This window comes from Heterocephalus glaber, unplaced genomic scaffold (genome assembly GCF_053883595.1).
Source record: "Heterocephalus glaber isolate CG9 unplaced genomic scaffold, H.glaber_assembly_v1.0 deba00001004, whole genome shotgun sequence".
Lineage (NCBI taxonomy): Eukaryota > Metazoa > Chordata > Mammalia > Rodentia > Bathyergidae > Heterocephalus > Heterocephalus glaber.
In genome coordinates, this window is record NW_028258179.1 from 119,626 (window position 1) to 136,369 (window position 16,744).

The 16,744-nt window shown below is 38.8% G+C and overlaps 1 protein-coding gene across 5 annotated transcripts in view; it reads left to right on the forward strand.

Moving 5' to 3' along the window:
- Nyap2 (neuronal tyrosine-phosphorylated phosphoinositide-3-kinase adaptor 2) overlaps positions 1-16,744 on the forward strand; it is a 174,503-nt gene that overhangs the window by 32,581 nt on the left and 125,178 nt on the right. The window contains exon 1 of one of the 5 annotated variants that reach the window (XM_087209322.1): positions 1,644-15,698. The exons of the other annotated variants lie outside the window; for them this stretch is intronic. Coding sequence (XP_087065448.1) covers positions 15,656-15,698 — 43 coding nt within the window. The 5' untranslated portion in view covers positions 1,644-15,655. Of the gene's footprint in view, positions 1-1,643; positions 15,699-16,744 lie in introns of those variants that run through there. 5 annotated transcript variants of the gene reach the window in all.

Here is a 16,744-nt window from a genome sequence, read left to right on the forward strand (position 1 = left end):
GTTTCTGCTCCTTACCTCAATCCTGTCATCTCCTCAGTGATCAAGTCTTAGACACTTCTGCTCCTCTCAAGGCCAAAATCTCCCTATTCGGTTTCACTCTGCCCTTGCAGGCCATCACATTTCCACCTGGACAATTGCACAGGTACCTGACAGGTTCCTTTCCTGCAGCTTCACCTTCCCAAGTTCATCTTCCCTATGACTTCCACGGAGCACTGCCACGTGTGCTCCCAGTCAGCACTGTGCTTTTCCTGATTTCCTGTGATCATGGCACTAACCATTCACCTGAAAAACATGAGCTCATTTGCATGACTTTAATCACCTAACACTTGTCTGTCCACCTCCCTCATCATTCATGGTTCTCATGGCAGACTCAGAGGACCCAGTTTTATCTAAACAAGCCAAGCTTTTTCCTGCCTCTACACCTTCACAGAATAAAGTCCCTCTTTCTGAAACAGTCTCTACTCTTCCTCCAAGGTCCCAGGTCAGCTGCCACCTTCTCTGTGCGTATTATAATGTATATAAGCACGTTTTAATGGTTTAATAATACTTTGGGTATAACATTCTATCTGCCACTACATTTTATTTTAAATATGGGGCTACTCATTCTGTATCTTAATGAGTATCCCATAAATACATGGATCTTGTTCTTTTGTCTTTGAATCTTCAATGCCTACCACAGAGTAGAGTTTAGTAGGTAAAGCAGAATGAGTACATCTTGGATACTAGGTGATTTCACAAGTAAGTCTTCCAGGAAATGGATTGCTATGAAGAGTAACGCATTTCCAGGTGTCTTTAGAAAGTCCAGGCATTTAGAGAGGACAGAGGAAAGGCATGGTGATTTATAATCCTTGGAGAGCAAGTGCAGAATCCCTCCATCAATCTGTTCAGTCTCAGGTCTGTTTACAATGTAGTAACCAATCTGAAAGATTAAAAGGCTGAGATTGCTTGGCTTGCTCTTAGCTTTGTAAACCTTGTATTTCTCCTGTTGTCCTGAAGTTCCAAATCTTGATGGTACACAAATTAATTGTGGATGGCAGCAAAGGATATTGCTGGTGATCTATAATGTGTTATTGACACTGTGTATCTTTGGATTTATCTGTGATATAAATCAAAGCTTATTTGACTTGAGCCATTCATATATAAGTTTCTGAAGTAAGAGGTAAAATGGAGCTGGTGTTTAATTCCCTTAAATTATTTCCAGATGTTAATTTTAATTTGTCCTATGCTTATATATTTCAGGGTTTCACTAAGCCATTTCAATGACATTCTTAGAGGCAAGGTTTATTCTTCCAGGTTAAGTATGCTTTCCCATTCTGAAGGTATCCAGCTCAAGCAATTCTTCATTTTGCCTTAGAGGAGAAAGTGTAAAGCCATTTTTAAGGCTCAGTGGCTGCACACATGCATAAATCTTGCTTTTAATTGACCTCAATGGAACATCCAGTCTTTGTAGAATGAGTGCTTTGATTTTATGGCCCAATGTCTGTACTGAGAGTTTTTATAATATGAATTGCTTTCTGTGATTTTTCTTGTTAGGTAGAAGGGCAGTGATTTAAAACTAGATCTTATTTATTTATTTTTTTGCTATTAATATGGATTCAATTAAGTTGGCTACATGGAGTGGAATGTGGAAACACAACACCCTTTGGAAACCCCTGCTTTCTGACAACTTCATGTAACCAGAGTAGCTGAAAACTAATAATTTTTTAAAAAGTAAAACCTTAGGGAATCCAAACTCCTTCTTTTTGCATTAAGTGAATTCAGTGCCTTTATTTAGTTGCTATTTTTCTTTGCTGAGTATAAAGTTATTTCCAGGTCTCTAACTTCTTAGTGTATTACAGATAATTAATAAGCCTGAGAAAAAGAATGGAAAGACTGCTATTTACTGTAACACACACAATAAAAGAAGTTTAATGATTTATACACTTAGCATCAAGACAAATACTTCCATCCACTCATGGTGCCTCAGTTATGATTCTCCTGTATTTATTTCTGTGTTCATAGTGGTACACCTGAGGATGTTATTAGTCAGAGAATATTTATTGAGTATCTACCATGTACCATGCACTATGTTGGGAAATGGAGAGAAATTATCCTCCCCTGTAAGTCATTACAACTCAGCCAGGGCTATGGACAGTGGAACCCATAGTCATAATGAAATGGCCTAATGCTTGGGGAGGGGGTGTTCAAGGTACTCTGTGAGCTTAGATCGAAGGCACCTATTTCAAACTAGAAGACAGACATGGCTTCTCAGAGGAAGTGTCTAAGGCTGTTGAACAGTGTCTAAGATTGAAGTTTTTAAGAAGTGAAGTTGAACTGTCTAAGACCATTGTTCAACAGTCTAAGACTGTTGAAAATAAAGATGCAGTAAATTTTAGAAATATTTCTTTTAAAGATACTTAAAATGAAAAAATGGATTGCTACTGAATGTGAATACCCTTATATTTCTAGAAAATGTGGCTAACCAAGCTAAGTTATATCCTTGTATTTCCAAATAAGCAAAGGTCTGCTCTCCCCAAATAATCTGTATTGGAGAGTTCAGACATTTATTTTATCTTACATATTCTCCCATCTCTATAATGTAAAAGTGCTGGGCTATCTTTAAAAGAAAGTTAAGAGCATACAAAGATGGAAATCAATCAGAGGTACTTTTGTGCCATAAAAAGACCCTGATTCTGCATGCTGGATACCAAGAAAAATAAAAATTAGCCCTTGCCAGTGTGTATAGATGGAAGAATGAGAAATCCCAAGCAAGGCAAAGATATCCAGAAGGAAATTTTAAGTCAAGAAAACAAAAATGATGTTACACTGATATGTGAGTTAAGACATTGTATCAGTCTAGGCCCAATCAGGAGAGAGAATCCCTATAGTAACTTGAACAGGGAAAGTTTACTGGTTAATCATAAACTTGTAAACTTAAAGCAAGTTGCAAGAAATGCAGGAATACAATATAAGGCAAAATAGACCGGCCCCCAGCCCAAGGCTGAGTGAGGTCCAAACATTATGGTGCAGGCACAGGTGTAAATCAATGGATGGCAAAGACATTGCTGGGGAATTATGAAGGAAAAACTTGCTTGAAACCCACCTTCTTTGAAGTTGGGGAAAATTATTTCCAGCACTCTCTTACCAAAGATATTCCACTACAGGAGTACTTAGGATCAGCCGGAAGCTAAGGTTTAGGAGTATTGAGGAGCTAAATGCAGAGCATCTCTATGCTCTGAAAGAGCTGGAAATCGGAAAGCCACCTGCGCCACAGGAAGTTAGCTCCCAGACACTGCAACCAGGAAGCAAAGCCTTGCACTGCTTCAGTTCTCTACAGCACCCTCTAGCGATGAAGTTTAGTATTGGGCCCGTCAGCCGGGAGAAAATACCTGAAGGGTCTGTGTTCCTGGGGACAGTAGGAAAAGGAGATGGGTTTGGAACCTGGAAGCAATGGATTGATCACTGGTACAGTTCAAGGTTAGGAGGTAACAGGTGAATATCATGAGGTAGAGGGCTCCAAGTGGAGAAGCAGTTGCTGCAAAAGCCCCAAGGCAGGAGAGTTGAAGGCTAGTGTTGGAAGAATGTTTTAGATGAACTGGAGAATGTCAAGAAGTGAGATCACAGAGAACAAAGATAATATGATCTCTGGAGCCTTACTTACATGCCATCTTGGGGCCTTAGGATTTCCTCCCTGGGAGACAAGGTGAGGTGTGTTTTTTGTTTTTTGTTTTTTGTTTTTTGTACTGGGGATCGAACTTGGGACCTTAGGCCTGCAAGACAGGCAGCGGAACCACTGAACTAAATCCCCAGCCCAGAGCAAGGTGTTTTTTGTAGAAGGGTGGCGTAATCTAGCTGCAAAGAAACACTGTGGTGCCCAGGAGGATAGACTGATAAAGGTCAGATAGAGTCAGGGACGCCAGTCAGAGACTACAGAGAATGTGCTTAGATCAAGCTAAGAGCCATGGCATTGCAGATAGTGAGAAAAGTGCTACTTTCTCTGTTGAGGCAGCTATTCCTGTTCCCACCTTCATCGCTTCCTTACTGGAGCCAGATATAGGTTCAGATACTCATATGGATATAGGCACAGATATCTGTACAAAAATCTTTAGGATATAAAAATGTCCTATCTGTAAAACCTTTTCTAAGGAAAGGATGCTAGCGCTCTCTCTAGATTAAGACTCGCTACGTGTTTACTGTTGATTACATCTACATTCTTTTCTTGCAATCCAAAGGATTGTAAGCTACCAATGAGCTTCAGTAAGAGATCTACAGACGCTTAAATTATACACATAACAGCCAAAGCTGTTACTTCAAATAAATAAATACCAAAGGTTGTATTTAACTTTCATGTTCCCCAGATACAAATCTAGTTTAGAACTTGTCTGAGATAAAGACCCTCCTCTTTTTTCAGCCCAGAGCCCTCCCCCTCTGCCTCTGCCAACTGACAAAGGTTTCCTCTCCTTGCTCAGCACCGGCTCCAGCACATAACATGGAGCTCCATGTTCTGAACCTGTGCTCTTTTCACAGCCCTGAAAGCACATGTTGTGGCATTGCGTGTATTGAAGTGCAGCCCTGCTTCCCTCTGGCCTCACATCTTTTATATTTGTGCCTCAACAGTTCCTGGAATGAAGATTTATTCATATCCTCCCAAGGTAGTATTAAGCATTATTTAAATATTACTGTGAATGTTTCAAACATTCATGAGTTGTTTTAGTAGGGTACAGTGTTGCATGCCTCTAATCCTAGCCACTTGAGAGGCTGAGGCAAGAGGGTCTCAACTTTGAGGTTGCCCTGAGCAGCATTACAAAAATTGAAAAATCAAAAAAATCCATAGTGTTTCATCAGTGTTGATATTGCAGGTTTTTCTGTTTGACCATTTTCTCCATTAGGGTGTGTATTTTCAGAAATCTTACTTCTCTTGGTGTCGCTACTTCACTCCCTGAAGCATGCTGTATTAAATCAATATATAAATGGAAGGTGGGCTTTAGTTATTTGGAAATACACTTGCACAGAGTAACATTGAATCTAGCATTTAGATATATGTCATCTAATAATATTAAATCTAGTATTTAGAGATGTTATCTAATAATAGGTAATTCTTACAAATAATTGTTTTTGTAGTATATATTAGCTTAGGTCTGTTACCAGTACTGCTTGACTCCACTAGGGTATTTATTAAACTAGAGAAAAATTCTTTGCAATATTCAGTATCACTTGTGGCGTTTTCTACTCCTACTGTCAGTTACAACAGAAGCCACATTATATTAATATTTTCTTACTATGAAAGAATTATTTTCTCTTAGCTCTTAATCTTCCAAAGACCATTACACTACAGAGCCCAAGCTCTTTCTGAACCTTTACCTTGCAGCACTTCCTGGGTGAACCTGACACATGAAGTATGCTTCTACTTTTATTAATACTCAAGTTGTCACTAAATGTAACTGATTAAAATAAAAATGTCTGCATGTGAAGCAATACACCCCACTATTACATGCAGCACTCGTGTGTCTCGGAAATAGGAAGTTACTAGGAATGCCAAGTTTCCTAAAACTCTCCAGCTATACTAGGTGGGAACAAAACAAAAATATAGGTAGAAGTAGATGAGGTGGGTTTTAACACCATATTCTGTATCAACATGGAGATGAAAATAACATGAAGATATAGGGAAGGGAATAAACCAGTGCTACAACAAAAAATCAACAACTTGACAAAAAAAGGTTCCACACTGGGAAATGCTTCTGGAAACATTTATTTCAAATCTGAGAACTCTCTACCCTACAGGATAATTGTGGGGTAAGTTGATTATTTATCTTCAAGTAATAATCTGAAAGAGGTAATTAATAGGTAATAAAATGAGAGAAAAATTTCTCAGAAATTGACTATTTCACATTGCTTTCTTCACTTCCAAGAATGGTACTAAAATCCCACCTGCTTGTTTATAACCATGTTTTATCTTGTCTCTGCTAGAATAGTTTTTGAGTTTCATTGTAATTATCTTTCTACAAATCTATTTTTAATCCTAAACAGTGGACTCTTGTAGGACAAGACTCACATTACTCTAACATAGTGTTTGTCACTAATTTGGTGCTCAATTGGATTTTTTTAAAGAATAAATGATAGAATCAAGCATGGCTCCTATGATTCCAGATTGAGCAAATGAATACATGCAATACAGTATGGTGTTACTTTCAATATGGGAAAGAATAGTAAAGAACTAGTTTCACGTTGCTATGATTGAGAAACTCGTGAAATATTTAAGTAAAGGTGGAAAGTAACCAATTGGAAATAGTGCTCAGGAAGACTAGGGTAGAGACATGGATTTGGTTGTCCTCAGAATAAAGATGACATGTACCTATTGAATCAGGTAAAGTCATCTTGGAAGAGAATGCAGACGTTCAGAGGATTTACAAATAGTCCATGTGGAACACAGTTGCATTTAAATCCAAGAAAAAGGGTCACGAAAGAAAAGAGAAACACAACCACTAAGTTGGGAGGGAGACACGAAGTACTTTTAGAAACCAGGTGGTAAGAAGATATTAACATATGATTGATAGTAACCAAGCATTGAGACCTTAATAAAATTGAAGACAGAGATGAATCTATTGGAAGCCATTCAGGATGAGAGCAAAATTAAGTTAGGGAGCATGTATTGAAGAAGACAAATTGGAAGGAAGCTTAAGAGAAAATGGACTGTGAGGAAGTAGAGGGGAGGCAATCACAAGTTTTTGAGAAGGTCGCCTAAAAGCAGAAGCCAAGAGATAGAGTGGTAGCTAGAAGGAGATGAAGGATCTGGTAGCATGTGTCTGTATGTTCTTGTGTGAATTAAGAATGGAATGAAAACATCTTAGAATGGTGACAAGAAAGATGCAGAAGACAGGCAAAGACTGGGGAAGGCAAAAGAGGATACAACCAAATGAGAAGTGTCCCTGACAAGTCAATAAAGGGTAAGAAATAAAGTCCATCACAGTCTTCAATAGGTGCATTCCTCCTTACTCCAAGAAGAGAAAAGGAGGAGTTACGTGTAAATTCCCGTTTGTCTCTCAATTTGGTGGCGATAATATGAGCAAATTTCTCTGTAATGATGTTCCAGTTATATACTACCCCATATCTTTGTGGTTTAATGATGACTGTTTCTCATTATTCTGGGGTTTAACTGGGCTCAGCTGGGCAAGTCTGTTGTATGTGTTGCAGCTGAAGTTTCTCAGGCTATCATAATCAGCTGGAAATTTGGGTGGAAGATGGCCTTTCAAGCTCTGGCATCTCTCATGTGGCCTTGTAGATTCTGTAATCTGTCTTCACAGCTTGGCAGCTGTCTTCCAAGAACAAGCACTTCCAAGAGGACACAACTGATATACAAGTGCTTATCACTCTGTTTGCATTACTCTCGCTAATGTCCCATGGACCAAGCAGCTCCCCTGATGAAAGCCAGAGTCAATGTGGAAGAAACTATGCAAGGGCATTCATAGCAGCAACAAAGTTCACTGGGGCCCATGAAAGTAATTATCACAGGTTGCTTTCATTTTCTTAGTCAAAGCAGTATTAATTAGGAGTTAGGAAGTAAATACAGAAAATGAGACTCTCATGAGAAAATACAATAATATTTTGTGGTAGTGGTGCATGCTTGCTTGAGCTGTATTCATATATGTAACTGATAATAGCATCAATCCTCTATTACTGCAACTTTGTGTAATACTCTTCAGCCACTGTCCACTGCACACAGGAAGCAGAGAGACTGTTGAGATCATTTATGAATTCCTCCTTTGGGGAGAAAGAGCACAGACCACAGAAAAGTGACAGTTTGTAATTTCAATACTTTGTGCTTATTTAGAGTTTCTTATTCTTCAACTCATCACACTAAATTTAGATGATTATTATATGCAAGCCAATATATCAAGGACTTGGAAGTTGATTTCAATAAGATAGTAACTCTCAGCCTCAATAATTTTAACACTCAAAGGATGTATAAAGTGATTCAAAACCTCCATTTTATTATGTAAGCATTGGTTACTTTTTACTTTTCATTCATTTCTCAAAGAGTTTTGCCTCTTTTGCTCAATTTAGAAGAAGCGTATCGAAAGTTCCCTCAAATTTTCCTACTAATTGTTTATGTTGACCCATGTCCAGTTAAAGGGAAAAGAGAAAAGCAGGATACACTACATTTTCTATTAAGACACCCAATTTCAGATGAGGAAGAATTTGGCATAGAAGGAAGGACTAGAAAGGCAAATGGAGGACACAGAGGTAATCAGGATGTAGTCAACAACAGAAATGGCACCATTCTGCTATGGTCTGAAAGTCTGGGTTCCTGCTCCCCACATTTACCTGTTGAAATCATGACCCCCCCCAGTGTGATGATACTGAGGTGGTGTCTTTGAGAGGTGATCAGTTCAGGAGGCTGACAACCCCAAAGAGAGGATTCTCTGTGGCCTCCATCAGATGACACAAAGAGAAGCAAGAAGTCTGCAGACCAGGAAGAGTATCCTTACCAGGACTTACCATGTTAGGACTCTGATCTTAGACCTTCAACCTCCAGACTTGTGAGAAACAAGTTTCCATTGTTTCACAGTACCAATCTACAGCAGTTTGTTGTAGCAGCTGGAACTGAGGCAGTCTTTGCAGGCAAATAAAAGAGATTATGGAACACCTGAAGCTTAGAGCAAGGGCCCTATCATCCAGAAGTGAGGAGCTCTGAGTTGGGGACATTGTCTGGTTGCTTCTGCTTTCTCTGAGGCAGAATAAAAATGATTTGATGATTGCTACAACTTGAAAGCTGGGGCCAAATGCCAGTCTTATGGTGATAAACAAGAAGCAAAATAGGAAGAAATGACCTCTCTCTTTCCCAGTGCGCATTCTACTTTCCTCCAGTGCTTCCTATTAAAACAATTTATCAAACAGCACCTGGCAAACATAACCTTCCTTTGCCAAGTCCCAACCCCAGATTCACAAGGCTGAACCCAGAAGGGTGGGATTGGAGCCAAGTGAGGAACCTGAGTGTCCAGCCAAGCTCCTTTTAATCATTGTCCTTACCATTAGTCTCTTCAGTGGCCTAGGAGGAGGAAGAAGAAGGTGAATGCAGCCACGTTCAATGTGACTTTACGTGTATTCATTACTGTACTGCCCATGTGTAATACACCAGCTTCTATGCAGGACTACATATGAGCTCTCTACTTTTCATGTGAATGACCATGGTTCTAAAGGTCCCAATATCAAAAAGCACATATGCTTTCTACTTTCAGCTTATGATGAGGTAAAGAAGTGAATCACTATCTATCAAGGATTTTTTTTTTTTTTTTTGGTTTTTTTTGGTACCGGGGATCAAACTCAGGTCCTTGAGCTTGCACAGTAGGCAGTGAAACCACTGAGCTAAATCCTCAGCCCTTCTATCAAGGTTTTCAAAAGAAAAGATCAAAGGAGTGATTTTTAAAAATAAAAATTTATAAAAAATCTATTTAGGCATTTAATTAAATCTATCACTTACTTTCATTACAACCTTTGTATATCCCATATTCTACACTTTTCAGTGGCATTAAAAACAACAAGCTACATAATATTTATTCTAAAGTGGCTCAAATTTTTCTTGCTTGTTTCCAGCTATGGCCTTAATATAAACTATTTGTTTTATGGGAAAATTCGCTAATCCAAAAACGTCTATGAAAGCGTCATCAGAAACTATTTATCTTGATAACAGCTAATGCACAGAGCATGGGAATTTTGAGCTGGATTTATGAAATAATCACGGCTTTCTAAACTCAGAATCATATAGAAGCTGCAAGCATTTTCCAGTTTTGCTTCACAATTTTTCATATTTATTATTTCCCATACAAAATATGCTAATACCTTTGGAGTGATTTCTAGAGAAAAATTTATAGTCCAAAATAATCTTATGCAAGCTTTATTCTAGAAGGATTTATGTTTTGACCAGCCATTTGGAAGGAGGTATGAACAGCCAAAATAAATATAGGCTAGAGTGGGTGGGTAAAAACAAGCACTTTGTTTTTTACATTTTAAAAGTGTATTTTGTGCACCTGAGTTGGTATTTATTTTATTTCCTTATTCTTCCCACTTTCAAGTTTTATGTAGAAGAAGGATCAAATTCAAGCCAATCAATGAACAACTTTCTTTCCCTTTCCTGTATTGCTCTTTTCTAGATTTGTCATCACAGCCAAAAAGCCTATGTTGTTAAAAAATCTCTTAATTGTAGTCTCAGGTTAATACTAATGTACTTGATTTCTAGGGATCACTGAAACCTCCAGATTCATACTCTGTCCATCTAGTTATCCATGGGAATTGTCTAACAAAAGATGTGGTCCAGGTGCCAATGGATCTAAATCCTCTTTGTAGTTATAAAACAGATGAGGTTTGTGCTAATTTCATTGGGTGCAGTAAGAACTTGGGCAAACTCAGAAAAATGAAGTGGAAGAATCTATTCCTCCCATATCAGGTATGGTATGATAGGAGAGTTAATATCTGATAACAAATTACATCTTCCTCCCCCAATCTTGAACAATCATAAATAGGACTGGGCATCAATAAGCTATCTCAAATGGTTGCACCAGAAATTGAGGGGCCTCTGAAGTGAGGGACACATAGATTGCAGATAAGGGAAGTCTATATTGAAATATCAGTTATGGGAACCAACTTCCCATTTCCTACTCTTTAACATGATCTCACTTTATGTTTGATCTGTAATATGCAACAATATCAACTTTCTGCTATCCAATATTGTCTTGTTATTTCTATATTTTCAGCCAGTTTCTAGACTCCAGGAATCAGTCAATCTCCTTTCTGATTTTTTGTCAGTGCTGTTGTGTGCAGAAGGGTTGCTACTTGCATGTTTGCTTCTCTCCATCTGTCTTAATCATAGACACCTGTTTAAGATTTATGAAATCTTGCTGTTTCTTCAAAGATTTCTTTATGTTTGGCACATTGAATATTTTTTTTGCTTCATCCATCCATCCATCCATCTGACCTTCCATCCTTTCTTTCAACATTTGGTATATACCTTCCATATATAAAGCATTCTTTTGCAAATAGAGATACAGCATGAATAAGATAAGGACAATCTCCAATTACATGGAGCTTATATTTTAGCAGAGAACATAGGTGCATGAAGTGTACATTAGTTAGTGATCTCTATAGGAGGAGATTCAATATAAACATATGTATTACTATACAAAAGATTTATTAGGTGAGCGTACAGAATCAGAAGCAGGAATCCCAATGGCTATCTGCGGGAGCAGAGGCAGAAGAGTCTGAAATAGCTCTCTGTACACCTGTGAGCTTAAGGATCCTTTAGGAGTTGAAGGTGGAAGGCCTGGAAACTCACTGGCGAGTCGCCAGTGTGAGTCTGTGTCAGAATTGGAAGGCTGAAGGAAGTGGAGGCCATTGCCTTCTCTGGGGTGGCCTTTGCCCTCTTAGTTAGCTGGCCTATATGTCAGTTGCCTACAGAGACCCAAAACCTTACTAGTCTGCTAGGCACTTCTTACTGGGGTCAAGCTGACTTACCACAATTAATCATCACAAACTGAAATCTAAGTATGACCACACATAGGAATAATATCGTGAATACATTAGATAGGGAAGTAAGGAGGAAAAGGCACATTAAGCAGGTGATTAAGGAAGGCCATTCTCAAAATTGGAGCTGAGAAGAAAATGTTGAGAGCAAAGTAGTTATGTATTTATAATTAAATACAATTCTAATCAGAGTCACTACTTAAAGCAAAACAAAACAAAAAACTGTTATGTTTCTCTTCTCTTTTTTCTCTCCCTGGCATCCATTTATCCTGTTTAGTTTGTCAGGTGATCGGAAAAATGGCTAAGTATTGTAGGCTTGGCTGCTTGCCAGGATCTACAATTTACCCAGTTATTTCAAATTCGGTGGCATCACATTATACGAAGGACCTTCATTTCTCTAACAAGGACACAATTGAACAAATGAAGCAGAATAACTCTGCCTAATAAATTGTAGTACTAAATTAAAAGTTCCAGTGAAAACTTCTCAGCGTTATCCCTTTCTTCTCCTGGCTTTACCAAGCTGACTCTGTGGTGCTTTGGATGCTGCTGTAGTTCGGATATCATTTGTACCCTGAGGAGAGTGTGCTGAAGGCTCAGTCCTCAGTGAGGCCGTGCTGAGGTGCTGGAGCTTTAAGGTGTGAAGTTCAGTGCGAGTTCATGCTCTTATTGGAAATTTGTTCCTCAGAAGAGGCTATGGGATGGGACTTTCTCTGGCTTCCTTTGTTGAGATGTGGTCTCTTCCTTCCGTATTAGCCTTCCTGCTGCTGTGCAGCCCTCATGAGAGATTAACACTATGGGGCTGCCATTGGGTCCTTCAGCCTCAAAACTGTCAGCTGAGAAACGGTGTGCTTCAAAAGTAGCCTGCTTTAGGGATTTCATTATAGTTCTGCAAAACTGACGGTGCTGGTAATGATTACTTTGACTCATGGAATGGCCCTCCAGTGGAGTGGTGTCTCGCCAGGCAACATGTATCCGAATTATAGTTAAAAACTAGGAATGTAGGTAATGAAGTAAGCATTTCAAATTCCCACTCCTAGCTTCACAGCAGTTTCTGGTTGCTTTTGTAATAGAGTATCACAAACTTAGTGGCCTAGAGCAACAGCGATTTATTATTGGATCTTTCTGCCAGACTGGGCTAAAATCAAGGTATCAAAATGGCCTCCCCTTTCTGGAGGCTATAGGGGAGAATCTTTTCCTCTGACATTTCTAGATTCTAAACAACCTTGGTTTATGACCCCTTTGCTCTATCTTCAAAATTAAGCAATGACCACTTGAGGTCTTATGTCATGTCTTACGTTATATCTCTTTGCTTCCCTTGTCATATCTGATTCTCTGACAATGACCAAGGAACAGGTTCTCTGTTTTAAAGATTCTTGTGATTAGGCTGGATGGAGCTGGATAATGCAAGGTGATCTCCTCTTTTTAAAATCTTTAGCTTACATACCTGCAATGTCCCCTTTGCCATGTAAAGTGATGTATTCATGGGTTCCAGGTTTTATGGAGCGAATGGCTTTGCAGTTGTCATTATTCTGCTTACTACAGCTTCTCTTTAAATGTATGACTATGTCTCCCACTAATGTAGGCAGCATCAGCAGACAGAAATGAGAATAATTTGCTTCTTGGGAATGGGAAGAAGGACAAAAATGTTTTCTTAGCACAGTGACATCCCTCAGCTTCCTACCAAGAATTCAGTACATCTGGGAGCTGTGTACTCTTTGTGACACCATTACCAGAAATCTCCAGCCTGTTTGGCTTTTGTAACTGGAATTTGAATCACCCAGGATGATGTTTTATGACAACCTGGAGAAATTGTTTTTATTTATTGGAAGGTGAAGGCTGTCTCTCTTTCCTTTCTCTTTGTTTATGTTTTAGCATCATCCCCTTCTGTCCTTTTGATGGATTCCAAAATGTTCCTGGGAGGAAACTCTAGAGATAATTCTAATTTCAGCTGCTCTGGGGATTGACTTGAGCCTTGTGTTCAATATTATGCTCCTGTAATCATAATCGTGACTTTATGAAACATGGATGTCAGTAGAGGAAAAGCTTGCCAACTCCATTGCTCATTAATCACTGTGCGGATGCTGTTAAGGAAGGTCTTAAATGAAGGCCTTGTACAAACGCCAAAAAAAAAAAAAAAGGGTTATGCCTAGAGATTAGGAAAAGCTTCCCATTGCCTGACCTCAATTAGTAAAAATGGAAATATTTCGAGGGATTGCTTTTGAGATACCTAAAGTGGCTTACTGGATGTTGCCATTAACTCTCTCCTAAGCCAAAGGTATTTTTTTTTTCATTTCCATTTCGGATCCAGTGACTTCCTCCCTGTACCTTTTTTTTCCGAAACTCCTCATGAATTTCTGTGGAACTGTCTCCTCAGGGTCTATGGTTAGATTTGAACTTGCACTTACTGGACATGATGAAGAGTAATTAAATGCAAAATAAATGAAAGGAATTTAAAATTTCTAAAAGAGCCACAGACATAAGAATTAAATATGTGTGTTGAAAAAAAGGAGATTGTCCAGAAAATTTTTCATTATTATTCAAACTAGGAGCTTTTTAAGGTATGTATTTTTCTAATAATCTTCTCATGAAATTGTAATAGCATGGAGACACTGCATGTCTATGTGCTGCTTCCATGCTATAAACATGAAAAGACTCAGATATTTTGTTTCTCCTCCAAGTCCCTATTTTAACCCCATTAGGGAAGCTATTTTCTCTTTTAGAGTGCAGGGTGTAAACTCAAAGGGAAAGGCATGTTTTACTTCCTCACTAATATAATTACTTATTTTAAAACTGAAGCCTCATTATGATATGAAGATTATAATATATATGTATATGCAAAAAGGATGGTAAAGAACATCCATCACTGATGCTCCACCTCTCATGAGACCAAGTAAAAATTTTTTTTCAATATAAATCCAGGTATTTTTCCATGCATTTATACACACAGATGCACACACAATATAAACGTATGTTACAAAAATATAATTTGTAAATCACTACCACTTCCCTGTGTTAATAAGCATATTATTATAACTATTTTATTACAGAGTACTTCATTATATAGTTACAAATATCTCATAATTTGAATATTCATGCTCTTGTCAGATATTTATGTGGTACCTAACTTATTTTGAGACAACACTATGATAGAGAGCCTTGGAATATTTTCACACACGACTGAATATTTCCTTGGGATTCGTGCCAGCAAGTGCAATTTTTGAGGCAAAGGCAATGGATCTTTCAAGAAATTTGATCCACAGTGCTAAATGCACATGAAAACACTCGTTTCTCTAAAAGAGCAATAATCATAGCAAAATTTGGATAGGCTCTAGGTAATTGAGTGGCATCTTTCCCACCTCTGAAACATTACATTTGCATCCAGATGATTGGGTATCTTTTTGGAGGGTATAATTGTTCAATTGGAACAGAAATCCCCTTGAGCAAGCAAATCCTAGAAGATTTGCAATGTGTTCAGAATTTCACATGTACAACTTGGCTCAGCAAAACTATAGGGTTTCTTTGTGGACAAAAGAATGAATCAGGAAGATAGTTTTAATCCAAGTTATTTTTTGTTTGATTTATTCTGATTTTCCTTTCATTTTATTATTGTAATATTGGCCACACATTCTATCCTAGCTTCTGTGAATGAATTTGTTGTAGAAGTCAGAGATGGCAGAGATGGGGACAACAAAGTATCTTATAAGATCTGCTTTATGTAGCTTCTCGTGGTTCTATCAATTCACAATGATTTATTGAGTAGATAGCAACCACTGCGATGGTCCTCATGAATATAATAGTACCAAACAACAAGTTCCGGTCATCGTGGGGTCAAGGAAGGGAAGCAGGCAACAAACCAGTAAACAGAAGGGAATAAGACGATAATTGGTAATGGGTGCTACGAAAAGAAAGAAATGAGTGAGCGGCAAGGAGGGAGGCAGACAGGGGAGTGAACATGTTAGCGAAGATGGTCAGGGAAAACCCTGAAGGAAGAGGTCATACGACAGCGGAAATGAAAAGAAGCAACGCCGGAAGCAACGCAACTCTCTGGCGGAAGGAGACACAGCCAGAAGAGCAGGTCTTAAGCCTCTGAGGTCAGAACAGGGGAGTGGAGAAGCGGCCGGTGTGGCTGGCACAGGGTGAGCCTGGAGAAGAGAGATAGAAGATGACATTGGGAAGACAGGAAGGAGTCACTGATACACAGCATGGTAGGACACAGTACCTCATATTGTGAAGTAGTGCATTTACCCTCTCAACGCGTATTTTAAAGCTCCCACTCTGTTCCGATCGATGCCTGATTATACTCTGGATGTAGATGGGCAAGCAGGGCTGTCAGGAAGCAAGTATTCCAGAGGAAGCCAAAGGCAAGCACAGAGAAAGTTGTAGTTCATCGAGGTGGTGCTCTGATGCTGGAATAGAGGGCTTTATCTGGCTCACCGAGCAGAGCAACTCACTCAGCAAGCTGCGGCGTAAAAATCAGTTAATTTTTAATAAACAGTATTTTCTTCCTCCCTCCCTTCCTCTCTCCATCCCTTCTTTCTCCCCCCCCCTCTTTTTTTTCTTTTCTGGGGCAGGGTCTTGCTATGTAGTTCAGGCTGCCCTTGAACTCACTGTGTAGTCCAGTCTGGCCTCAGTCTCAAAGTCATGGAGAATCTTCTGCTTCTGCCTCAGCCTCCTGAGTGCCAGGATTACAAGTGTACATCACTACTCACCACGCTCAGCTCAATATTTTCCTTTTAGCAGCTGGCAGATACAATTTTATTGTTGTATGTACGGTGTTATTTTGATGTTAAATGTTAAATCGTTTTTTCACCCCTATGGATTAGGTACTAGAATTTGGGACCACAACTTTTCCTCTGTTTCTTTGAATTCACAGCAGTGAATTTACGATGGAAAAGAAAGCATTTAATAAAGTTCTGACTTCTTGTCTTTTGAAAAGTTCTGGACCTAACCGGATCGTAACTGAAGGATTGCAGTGTTAAGATCTCCTGAATTACACTGTTAAAATCTTGAAAACAGTGGAGTAGGAGGGGTTGAAAAAGCAATTTGGACCCACTGGTCTTTTCTCCACTTGTTCTGTCATTTGTGAGTCTCATTCGCTGGTAAATAGTTAGAAATTATGTTTTGTTTTCCCTTCAAATGGTAAATTCACTGTGGGGGGACAGTTTCTGCTACTGCCTTCTAGGAGTATGACAAACATACATGAATGAGGAAGAACAATTCTTCCCATTGGAATCAGTTCACAGAAATGCGT